At 31.0% G+C, this 12,828-nt stretch overlaps 1 protein-coding gene across 1 annotated transcript; it reads left to right on the top strand.

Moving 5' to 3' along the window:
* Positions 1 to 662: 662 nt before the first annotated feature.
* Positions 663 to 8,741, top strand: LOC133810304 (exocyst complex component EXO70A1-like). The gene is made up of 12 exons (XM_062246050.1): positions 663 to 998; positions 1,347 to 1,442; positions 2,028 to 2,233; positions 2,882 to 3,136; positions 3,797 to 3,935; positions 4,019 to 4,231; positions 5,168 to 5,373; positions 5,835 to 6,035; positions 6,141 to 6,240; positions 7,460 to 7,569; positions 7,681 to 7,827; positions 8,047 to 8,741. The coding sequence occupies exons 1-12, from the start codon at positions 837 to 839 to the stop codon at positions 8,162 to 8,164; spliced, it is 1,953 nt and encodes a 650-aa protein (XP_062102034.1). The 5' UTR covers positions 663 to 836; the 3' UTR covers positions 8,165 to 8,741.
* Positions 8,742 to 12,828: the final 4,087 nt, after the last annotated feature.

The raw sequence follows: 12,828 nt of genomic DNA, 5'->3' as shown, positions 1-12,828 counted from the left end.
GAAGAGGGGTTGTGTTGTCACATGTCGGTGGCCAGTGGTTGGTGGCCGTGCTTGTGGCATGGGTGTGTTTTCTTGGCGTCGTTGATGAGGGAGAGAGAGGGTAGAGGTAAGTTTTAGCCGTTTAGGAATTTAGAATTTTTAAGGTTCTGTTTTTAATTTTTTTATTATTAATATTTAAAAAAATTTACGAGTGGGTTTGAGTTACACACTCGAAGCCAAATCACCTATACTTGAACATTCGAACCCGACCTGATTGTGCGGTCGGGTGGATCCCAATCCAACTCGAATTCATAGCTTTTGTCATTTTTTCGGGCTTTATGGGTGCGAGTCGATCATGTCCTTCAAGTGGCGGGTTTTGGGGTCCAGATGTGTAGCCGTGCTACTATTTGAATGTGTTTTGAGTAAAAATTTTATTATAAATTTTTTTCTCAATCTAGTTTGTGAAAATGATACTCTATTTAGTCATAAAAAGAAAAATGATACTGTATTAGTAAAAATATATAATATAATTTTTAAAAAAGAATAAAAAGAAAAAGACTAAAAAACCAAAATGGGGTAATTACTAGTAATTAGTAGTAAGATATGAAATTAGCAAGTAAAATTAGACTTGAGAGAAGACCAGCCAGCCAGCCTGTCAAACCATAGACATCAAGACATTGAGACGAATAAGAATGTATTCCCAGCGAAACGTCAAACTGGGGCTTCTTCTTTGGTCCATCATCGGACTCACCATACCCAACTAACCACCATCTCAATATCTTCGACTTTAAGCTTCTTCAAACTACCATCTCCTTTTCTCTCTTCTCTCGTGCTCAATTCTTGGAAAGAAGAGCGAGATGGGGGTTGCGGCAATGGGGGCGGATCCACTGAGCGAGAAGGCTGCCATGATGAGAGAGTCTCTTCAGAAGAGCCAGACCATAACCGATAAAGTGGTCACCATACTTGGCTCCTTCGATCACCGTCTCTCAGCCCTCGAGACCGCTATGCGCCCTACTCAGGTGGGTTCCCTTTCTTCATCTTGGTTTTTTCTTTCAATGTTTGGTTCCTCGGAAAATATGAGTAGGAAACAGAAAAGGGTATGCAAAAAGAGGCAGTTTTTTTGGGAAGGAATTTGATCATTTGAGTTGCTCGTTTTGTTGACTTCTCGTTTACTTTCCCAATAGCAGCGAACCGAAAATATGGGTCTTTCAAATCGTTTGTTCTTTTTGCCTTTTTACACTGATTTATCTGCAATAAAATGGCAGATCTTGGGGAATGCTGTGTTGTTTTGTTTGCTTTATTTCATAGCTCCGATATTGCCGTTTATGGAGTTTTTATTGGGTTTGCTCTAATTCTGCCCTGTACAGATTAGAACTCATTCTATTCGGAAAGCCCACGAGAATATCGATAAGACTCTAAAGTCTGCAGAAGTTATATTGGCACAATTTGATCTTGCTCGTCAGGTTGGTACTTAAGATTTATCCGTGTTTTACTTTTCTGTAGCTTTGATTATTAAGATCATTTTCTTTTTGATGTTTCGAAGTCTAGATTTAGCTATCTTGTTTGTTTAGTTGATTTTTATGTTATCTTAATTTATAGTGGGGTTTTATACAAATGCACCTATAGAATTGTATATTGGAAGTACACGATTACATTTAAATCTTAAACTTAGCTGGAGTGACTGTTAAGACTTTCTTCAGATTGGTTTTCATAAACCTTGCTGAATAGGTGTCACTGGAACTTTTATATTATTTTATTAATATTTTCTATATGTATTGCTTGATGGATACTTAATGTTTTGGGATTTTTTTCTTTGTAAGATATCTCTGGTTTTGTTAGAGGTATATTGGGCTTTCTACTAGGTTTGTGTATATTTGACGTCTTTTGCAATCAAGAAATTTATTAAAAAAGTGTTTTTTTTTTAAATGATATGTATTCTAATGGATAAAGTTAAACTTCAACCTTACCACTTGACATGTAAACGCTCTTGTCAATGACGTTATGATATACATTTTATGAGATTAGTTGTTTTATTTTCCAATACACAGGCAGAGGCGAAAATACTCAGGGGGCCACATGAGGACTTGGAAAGTTATCTAGAAGCTATCGATCAGCTAAGAAAAAATATCCATTTCTTTAGTAGCAGCAAAGGCTTTAAGAGTACTGAAGGGGTTCTCAACCATGCAAATGGTTTACTGACAAAGGCTATTTCAAAGCTCGAAGACGAATTTAAGCAGCAGTTAACATCTTACAGGTTTGTGCTTCCACACTTATTTGCTTTTCTTTCTTATTTTATGTTTAGTTATACTACTATGGTATTGTCACCACTTTGTTCACCTTTCTAACTAAGTAGTCCAATGTTTTAAGAATAACAACTTTGTGATTTCTAGTCTGGCGTCTGATTTTGATCAATTGACATTTTGTATAAGCCGGTTTTATTGTTCTCTGGAAGAGGTTGCTTGTTTCTGTATTTTCTTGTGTAGTTAACGCGCAACATTCTTCATAATTTTAGGCTATTGCATGCATTTATAAAAATCCTACTACTTTGCTAATGATATTACTTCACCCACCCCTTTATTTAAAAAGCTATTGGGAATGGATGTTACACGTAAGTAAGTTTTTTAGGATTTTACTTGTTTCTTAGTAATATATATGCTCTAACATTTCTTTGGTCTATTGTTGCAAAAATGCATGATAAAGTTCTTATTTGAAATGAATGACTACTTAATAGAGGGAAAAGTGGCCATTTTCAGTGCTGGTCTCAACAATGATGCATGTAAATTTAACTGATTCAGGGAGCAGGATTAAGCTTGTGTGGTAGAGCAATTATTGCACTTTGTTTATCCCTGCAAGTAAACTTGATTTCTATTTTTCTAATATTTTTTCTATTCTGAATTTCTAGCAAACCTGTGGAACCTGAACGACTGTTTGATTGTCTTCCAAACTCACTGCGACCATCAGGATCTCCTGGGAAGCATGGTGATTCTAGTGGAAATCACCACCCCCATAACCATTCAGAACATCCAAACCCTGACTTGGAAACTGCTGTATATACGCCTCCTACTCTTATTCCACCAAGGGTTTTGCCTTTGCTACATGATTTAGCTGTGCAGATGGTTCAAGCTGGTCAGCGACAGCAATTGGTGAAAATTTATAGGTAAATAGGTTATTTTGTTCTCAATTATTACATAAGAATTATTCTTCTTGTTTCTATTACATGAAGAGATGATGCAAATAAGATAAGTACACAAACACAAATAAGAATACATCGCTAGTGATGGATATACCGGCAATCAAGATCAATTGGAATGTTGATGATAAAATGAAACTAGTAAAAATTGTTGCAAACAACAGATATATATATTTTTATGGAAGACTTCTCAATGGTTACTACCCATAAATGAGTGCTAACAATTATGATGATGTGGCAATATATATATATTTATATTGAGAAAACTTTTGAAGACTCTAGAAAATGGCATATCCTTAATGATGCCATTGACTAATAATCTTCATATAAGTGTCTATATGACGAAATATGACTTGTAAGGTGGATGCATTGCATGGTTAGACAAATCTGACTTATTTTAGGGAAGACAAGTCTGACCTTAAACATGTAATCTAGGTGTGAAAAACTCTTTTTATTCAATATCGTAGCCTTCTTCTCTGTGAAATTGTGTGGTGTGAAATTGCACACCATGTCATTTTTCTAATTATTCTCTGTTTCATTTGATTCTCTAAGCATTCGTGTGTCAAATTAAAATCAAATAAGTGTCAAGACATTGCAAGAAGTTTAATAATTTTGCATTCTACTCAGGGATTCCCGCTCTTCGGTTTTGGAAGAAAGTCTTCGCAAATTGGGAGTTGAGAAACTTAGCAAGGAAGATGTTCAAAAGATGCAATGGGAAGTTTTGGAGGCTAAAATTGGGAACTGGATTCATTACATGCGCATAGCTGTAAGTACTCAGAATTTGATGAAATCTTAAGGCTTTTGTTTTTTGGGGTTAAAATATTTAACTAGTCTTGGACACATGGACAGGTGAAATTGCTCTTTGCTGGGGAGAGGAAAGTTTGTGATCAGCTATTTGATGGCTTTGATTCTCTAAGTGACCAATGTTTTTCTGAAGTCACTATTGGTAGTGTTTTGATGCTTCTTAGTTTTGGTGAGGCAATTGCTAGAAGCAAGAGATCTCCAGAAAAGTTGTTTGTTCTTTTAGACATGTATGAAATAATGAGAGAGCTTCATTCAGAGGTATCAATAATGCTGTCAATTTTTCTTTGCATCATTGTTTTTTTAAATAAATAGTATGTTTATTAGAATTTTTTTTAATAAGATATAATGTGACGAGTTATAGAGCATTATTTTATAAAAAAATAATGTAAGGAGTAGAGGAAAAGTCTACTTAACCCTTTGATGAAATTTGAATGTTGCTAAATGAAGAATGATTGTATTGTATAGTCATAGTATGTCAGTATCCCTACTTTAATAATGCAATTTCAACCATTCTTGTTGGTAAGAATTTTTTAGTCATCTAAAGATGCTGCTAGAGCTTCATTACTTGGAACATGCTCGCCAGACTTAGGACTTTTAGGTTTCAATAGTTTTTTTTGTGTTAAAATAGGCTTCAGCCAAAACAAAAGAGAAACAAAATAACTGCTTGTTTTGCATGAAATTTTTTCTAAACGTTTTCATGCTAATGTTAGAGTGCATTGTGAAATTTTGTTAATTTTCATCCCTGAAAATGGTGAGTAAATATCTAGATACCATCAAACAAACTTGCCTATCCAATTTAAAAGGAGATTCATTTTTCCACCTACCATGGGAATAATTCTTTACCTCTCAGTTGACCACAGTCAATAAGAAATAAGAATCGTTACACAAGGGTAGCTTAAATGGTTAGGCATGTGGTTTGCTCCAATAAAGTCTGAGGTTTGAGTACCTCCCTAGCAATTGCTATAGTTTTCTGGTCCCGTAGTATTAGGCATGGAGCCTTAGACATAAAATAATATAAGAAATAAGAATTATTCTGTTAAGTAATCAGTGACTGATTTTATTGCAAGGTCATAATGCCAGTCATGCAGAATCTTATTCGTAGGTGTCTACTGTCTAGGTGGCCTTGCTTGCATGTTTAGGGTACTTTTGTTGCATGATAGGTTTATTCATTACCTTGTCTGAAATCATCTGCAGATTGAGACAATTTTCAAAGGAAAAGCTTGTGCTGAAATTAGAGAATCAGCATCAAGTTTGACAAAACGGTTGGCCCAGACAGCTCAAGAGACATTTGGTGATTTTGAAGTAGCAGTTGAAAAGGATGCGACCAAAACTGCTGTATTAGATGGAACTGTTCATCCCTTGACAAGCTATGTGATCAACTATGTGAAGTTTTTATTTGAGTAAGTTTGGTGGACCTTGCTTTCCCTATACTAAAGAGCAAATCTGTAAATTATAGTAATGAATCCACTGTTTGTAAAAACTGCCATGTATTTATGTGGTGAAATTGTTTATTCTAGTAATTTTTCTTATAACATGGAAAGTGTCAATCTGCTTTACTTGTGCCTTTAAGTATCTATGTCTTTTGCTAACATAATTTCTTACCTCTTGCACCAAAAATTTAGTTATTCATTTTTCATTGAAATGGGGACATGACATATCTTTTTCTTTCATTTTTTGTTTCATATGATTTTTATGAATTTAGGCACGACATCTTATAACATGGAAACTGTTGCTTGGGTAATTTATTAAGAGTTGGCATGCTATATATTTAGTTTGGATGGATTGACCTTTATTTCTGTGTATCTTTTGATTGATGTGAAATTGCATGTCTATATGTTTGACATGAACTGTTGTTTTGCAGTTACCAGTCAACCTTAAAGCAACTTTTCCAAGAATTTGAAAATGGAGGTGAATCTGGTTCGCAGTTAGCCTCAGTAACAATGCAAATAATGCAGGCCCTTCAGACTAATTTGGATGGGAAGTCTAAACAGTACAAGGATCTTTCTTTAACTCACCTATTTCTTATGAACAATATCCACTACATGGTCAGATCTGTGCGCAGGTTTGTCTCTTGTTATTATGTTCAGAATATTTATATGGACTTTGCAAGCTTGATTTACTTACATAGTTCTGTTTCTTATTTTTATTTAATTTTATCTTGTTTTAGATCTGAAGCCAAAGATTTGTTAGGAGATGATTGGGTGCAAAGGCACCGGAGGATTGTGCAGCAGCATGCAAATCAATACAAAAGGATTTGTTGGGGAAAGGTGCAGTTTTCTTGACCCAATCATTCTGCAGTTCTATTGACTTTACTATCTAAATGTGTATTTTTTGTAATAACAAATCTGTGTTATAATCCACTTTGTTCTTATTCCTATTAACTATATTAAGTGTGTATTTATTCATTCATTGCTTGGTCACTGTCTGCTATTTGGTGCATTGGAAATTTGATCACTCTGAACAATTATGATTGCTCATGTAGACATGGTGGCACTGCACGTGGCTGTAAATATGTGTGCTTTTTTCATTATCTGTTGGAAGTATTAGACATTGTTGCTATTTTTTTCTCTTTTGGTTGTCCAAAGAAACCAGGCGTTTTGAGTTCTTACCTTCTTGGGACTCTAGTGCAGAATGACAACTAGGAAGGAATTTTGGGTAGTTGGGAGTTTTTGTTTGAAGCTTTTATTGACTCTTTTTTAGTTTTTATGATGATAGGTTCGTAACTCTGCTAGACTTTTGGGATTCTAGTAGAGTTCTATCATATGATTTTGATTATGTTGTGTCGTTTTAGGATATGATGGTCTTTTTTTTTTATAAATTTATTTTTAGGGTAACATAGTGTTTTGAAAAGGCATACTAGGCATGGACAACAAAAAAGGACTAGCTTTTACGAATCATATTTTGTATTTGAGAGGTTTTTTCTCTGATTTTCTTTCAGTGAATAAAGGGGTCATCCCCATCTCCTTTGCTGCATCTGATTCCATGCACATAGTTCTTCTTTTATCATATGGACAATACCAATTTACTTGGTAGATCATATGGAGGATGTGTTTTGTACCAATGGACCCCTGGTCTTCATCTAAGTGCCTAAGTTTTGGCTTGTGATAGAAGTGTATGATGCTCATTGTATGACAATTATCTGTAGATGGCGAAGAGATTACTTGCAGTACTTACTGAGGCTATCCATTTATAGCTTGTTTTCCATTTTGTCAAAATTAACACGCACAAATCCCATGATTAGGATCTTGGTGATCTTTGTCAAAATTAACACTTTTACATATTGCAATTTTGACTTTTTTTTTCCTCTTAAACATAGTTTTTGCTGCCATAACGTGGTTAAAAATAAGAAGTTTCAGTATTAGTGGGAATAAAATCTCGGTTTTGGAAGTATAACTAATTCTCTTAGCAAGAATGTCGCCTTCTAATTATTGTCTGGAAAGCTGGGTTTTGCCTGCAATTCACTGATGGTGTGTTCTCTTTTTCCAGATTCTGCAATGTCTCACTATTCAAGGTCTGACCTCATCCGGTGGTGGTAGCTCAGTTGGGGGTGATGGAGGAAACAGTAGCGGTGTTTCAAGAGCATTGGTTAAAGACAGGTTATAATTGGAATCAACCATGCAATACATCTATATTATTTTCCTTTTCCATTAGGCATGCCTGGTTCTCATAAATCTTTTGACTTATCTAGAGAATGTAATTGATTACAGGTTCAAGATATTCAATATGCAATTTGAGGAACTTCATCAAAAACAATCTCAGTGGACAGTGCCTGACACTGAGCTACGTGAGTCACTGAGGCTTGCAGTAGCTGAAGTACTATTGCCTGCCTACAGGTCTTTCGTAAAACGATTCGGGTATGCTCCGTTTAAACACAAGCATTTTGTTGGAGGGAATAATTACAAGTATTTCTACCTTGCTTACATGCATGCATGCATGCAATGAAGCTGGAAATTTATGGGAATATCCTGCATGTACAAAATTCATCAGGGTCATATGAACTCTTTATGACAATTTTAGGCACATTGCTAAGTTAACTGAGAAGATATGCATTGTTTATATTTTTTTATTTTCAGGCCTTTGGTTGAGAATGGGAAGAACCCCCAGAAGTACATAAGATTCTCAGCAGAGGATCTTGAGCGAATGTTAGGTGAATTCTTCGAGGGAAAAACTTTGAATGAACCGAAGAGGTAGATGGAGGTCTAGTTGGTGAGGCAACGCACTGACAGTGGACACCGACCTCCCTGAATGGCGCATGCTTCATCTTTTATTCTGAGAGTTTTTTTTTTCGCATTATTCCTTGGGTGGTATTTTATCATGATAAGGTTGCGGTATTCCAAGATTCATCTATCTATTGGTTGCTGAGAAGGGCTTGTGTTAAGACAAGTACAGGTAGGTGATGGTTTACTGCTCTGCCGATCACAAATAAAAAGGGGTCTGTTCTTTCACAGAATGCTATTGTAGTTCCTCCCTCTGGTGCGTGGCTATTGTTCAGATCAAGTGTATATCTGTATTAATTAGTGTAAGCAGGTGGTTTTGTATATTATTTTTTGTTGGGTTTAAAGTTTCATGAATACTTGTAGTAGTGATAGATGTTATATCAAAATCTTGCTCGGGTGCCATTGATTTGTTTGACAAGTGGACGGTAGATATTTATTTTATAGCTTTTTGAGTCATAAATAATAATAGAAATGGAGAATGGAGAGAGGGAGGAGTGTTGTTTGTAAAGAAACTCCGTACAAAGGTTTTGCATTATTGTTGTTTGTTTTCTTGTCTTTTTTGTATACAAATAAACCTTCGTTACTATGTTATGTTCCTTTGACAATCTTAGGCGTGGAAAACAACTGCCCTAAAAGTAATTGTTTTTTTCTTATAAGTAAATAAGAGATTGGCGATGTCTATTAATTAGATTATGTAGCGCTTTATGTTAAAAAAATATATTTTATATCGATAGATGTTAAGTGAGTGTGATATTGATGACTTGTAAACATGCACTTTGTTGTTGTTGGATTTTGGTTATAACACAAATAGTGCTAGTAAATAAATAAAGCTTGGAGCACTCAAAATATATATATGCGAATACTTAAATAATAAGGTAATAAAACAAGAAATTTATAGTGGTTTAGCAAACAAAGTGTCTACGTCCATTTGAATCTGAAATGTGATTCGATTCATCTTGCTTTTTGGATTGATTTGATTCATCTTGATTTTTGGATTTCCTATTTATAGGCAATAGTGTTTCGTTACAAAATATAGTCATTATCTCACCTTACAGAAAATAATAAATACATTAATTATAATAATAATAATTTTATATTAAAAACATATGTATTAACTACACTTTTAAGGATGCTAGAAAGTTCTTGAAGTAGTGACACGTTCATGTAAGATATACATTCGTGGCATATGTCTATATCCTCAAAGAAATATTTTATTTTTTCCTATAAATTATAAAACAAGCTAGATTCCCTAATAATCTTTGTACAATGCAAATTATTGGGTTGATATATTTGATAATTTCATTTGAATTTGCTTTCATAAAAGGTTTATATAATTATTATATATATATATGATAGTTTATTAAGCATAAAAATAGTATCACGATACATATTATCTTCTTAATTACTTATAATTTGTTTCATATATAAGCTAGAATGAATTGAAGGTGCATGCGCGTGTAGTAATATCCATTGACGGAACTACCTTTGAATGTTAGGGGGCCACATTATATTAAATTAATAAATTAAGTATAAGCAATGAGTCATGTACTCACATTAACATTAAGTATATATCATTTCTAATATTCATGGTTGTTGCTTTCAATGATTTATTATTTTTATTTCATTTGACTGATTCAAACATATTCACTTTGCATAATATATATTGAGTCAGACCCTTTCTTGGCTCTTCATAGTTCCACCACTGGTTATATCATAAATATTATTATGCACATGATTATATACGTTCATGATTACCATGATCTCTGTTTATGAATACCGCGATCTCTCTCTATTATTAATTCTTCAACTTATTCATTAGTTTATAATAATTAATCAAAGATCAATCATACAAAATTCTAAAACGGTCATTAATTTGGGTTCGCTCTTACAATTGGCTAGTGATCATCTATATATCACCTTACAGAATATAATAAATACATTGATAATAATAATAATTTTATATTCGAAACATCTGTATTAATTACACTTTTAAGGATGCTAAAGCCAACACCAATCACAAGGCAATACGGCATTATATGTCGTGAGCAGCATATATACAGCTCCAACCCAACTGCAAATATACCCCTGTTTAGCCGTTTATGAATAGTGCCACGACATATATGTCGTGCACTGTTCACACGATAATTTTTTTTTTTAAAGATAAATATTTTTATATCTTTTATATATCTATTCTATATAAAAAATGTGTAGATAATGAAAATTCTTGGTTTTAACGATTTTTTAATTTTTTTCAGATAACTTTAACAGAATATTCTTATATTTAACAGAATATTCTTATATTTAACAGTAGATTATAAACATGACTTAAACTTAAATAAATAAATAATTAAACAAATTAAAATAAGATATTTTTAAGATATTTTACTATGATAATTCTTTAAAAATAATAAAATCATATATTTTATAACTTAAATAAATTTTAATCAAACTTAATATTATATTAAACATATAATATATAATCTTTTGTTGTCACTACCACATTAAAAAATTAGAACAAACATAAACTTAAACAAAAATAAATAAATAAATTAATTAAAATAAGATATTTTATGATAATTTAAATAATTAAATCGTATTTATTTAAAAATAATAAAGACATGGATATTATTTTTTTATCTTATAAATTTGTTTGATAGTTTGTTTTTATCAAGTGATTGAAGTTTTTTTTATTCATCAAATTCACCAAAGGATATTGCGAGATATATTAGAATCTAAAAATAGTTGATGCAGATATACTATTGTCTACACTATGACTTTTTCTATTCTTATTTTATTTCTATTATCAATTTCTTTTTAAATATTATTCTATTTTATATATATATATGTCATGTAATCATGTAAATATATAACTATGTCAATGTTATGTTTAGATGTGATATATGTAAAAATTATTAATATAAATATTTATATATAATATAGAACTATAATTCATTCGATTATAAATATATATTTTAAAAAAAATAGTGAAGCAGTTTTTATTAAAATTATATATAATGTATACAATTTTAAAACCAAGCGTCAAATGTGCATTGCACGTTCCTTTTACCTAGTATATATATATATAAAGGAGAGCTTCAAGGAGATGATGTTACACTCTAAAATTACTCCAAACTATTTTTTCTATTTTCTCTTTTAATCTAATTTTTTTATTTATTTTTATTATTTTTTTAAAACAAAAACTACATTAAACGTTATTTATTTTAGATATTTAAATAAGATATTTTTTGAATTAAATACCTGATAAACTAACAAAAAATAAAATCTATATCTATATATATATATAAAGGAGAGCTTCAAGGAGATGATGTGGCACTCTAAAATTACTCCAAACTATTTTTTCTATTTTCTCCTTTAATCTAATTTATTTATTTATTTTTATTAATTTTTTAAAACAAAAACTACATTAAACGTTATTTTTTTTTAGATATTTAAATAAGATATTTTTTGAATTAAATACCTAATAAACTAACAAAAATCTATATATATATATAAAGGAGAGCTTCAAGGAGATGATGTGGCACCTAAAATTACTCCAAACTATTTTTTCTATTTTATCTTTTAATCTAATTTTTTTATTCATTTTTATTATTTTTTTAAAACAAAAACTACATTAAACGTTATTTTTTTTAGATATTTAAATAAGATATTTTTTGAATTAAATACCTAATAAACTAACAAAAAGTAAAATCTATATCTATATATATATATATAAAGAAGAGCTTCAAGGAGATGATGTGGCACTCTAAAATTACTCCAAACTATTTTTTCTATTTTCTCCTTTAATCTAATTTTTTTATTCATTTTTATTATTTTTTTAAAACAAAAACTACATTAAACGTTATTTTTTTTTAGATATTTAAATAAGATATTTTTTGAATTAAATACCTAATAAACTAACAAAAAATAAAATAATAAAAAAACTACAAATATATACTACATAATATACTAATAAAATAAAAAATTTGAAGCGGTATATAAAAGATCATATGGTGTGGTGATATATAGTTAGTTTGGAAAAAACATAGACACTCTATTAGGTTAATCTATATCTTTATATTATGAGTAATAATTGGAACACACTATTAAATTGCACACAATTATATAAATTGTATATCTAAAATTGTTAGTTTATGTATATATATCATATTAGTATATATAAACAAATATAAAATTACGTTAAATGTATATAGTTGAATTACAAAATGTATAAATTCAAATTATAATATTTATATCTATATATAATAATAAATAAATAAATAATCTATCTATTTTTATTTATAACCTGTTGACTAAATGTTAATTTTTAACAATAAATTATCCAAACGAGTAAATACAAGGTCCATGAGTTAATTTTAAAAAATAAAGAGCCCAAACGGGTAATCGGCTAAAATACAAAGTTCAAAGTGGTATGAACCCTTAAGTAAAACATAAATTATATATATTTATATAATTTACTTTCTATAAAGAATTTTTAACACTTTGAATAAATACATAGTCCAAAGGTTAATTTTTAAAAATAAAGAGTTAAAACGAGTAATCGGCCAAAGTATTGTGTTCAGATAATCGATCTATCTATTCCTATTTTTAACATTTTGACAAAACTTGAGGTCTACAAGT

Source organism: Humulus lupulus, unplaced genomic scaffold (genome assembly GCF_963169125.1).
Source record: "Humulus lupulus unplaced genomic scaffold, drHumLupu1.1 SCAFFOLD_34, whole genome shotgun sequence".
Classification (NCBI taxonomy): Eukaryota; Viridiplantae; Streptophyta; class Magnoliopsida; order Rosales; family Cannabaceae; genus Humulus; species Humulus lupulus.
The sequence above is the reverse complement of the archived record's forward strand: the minus strand, read 5'-3'. Positions and strand labels throughout refer to the sequence as shown.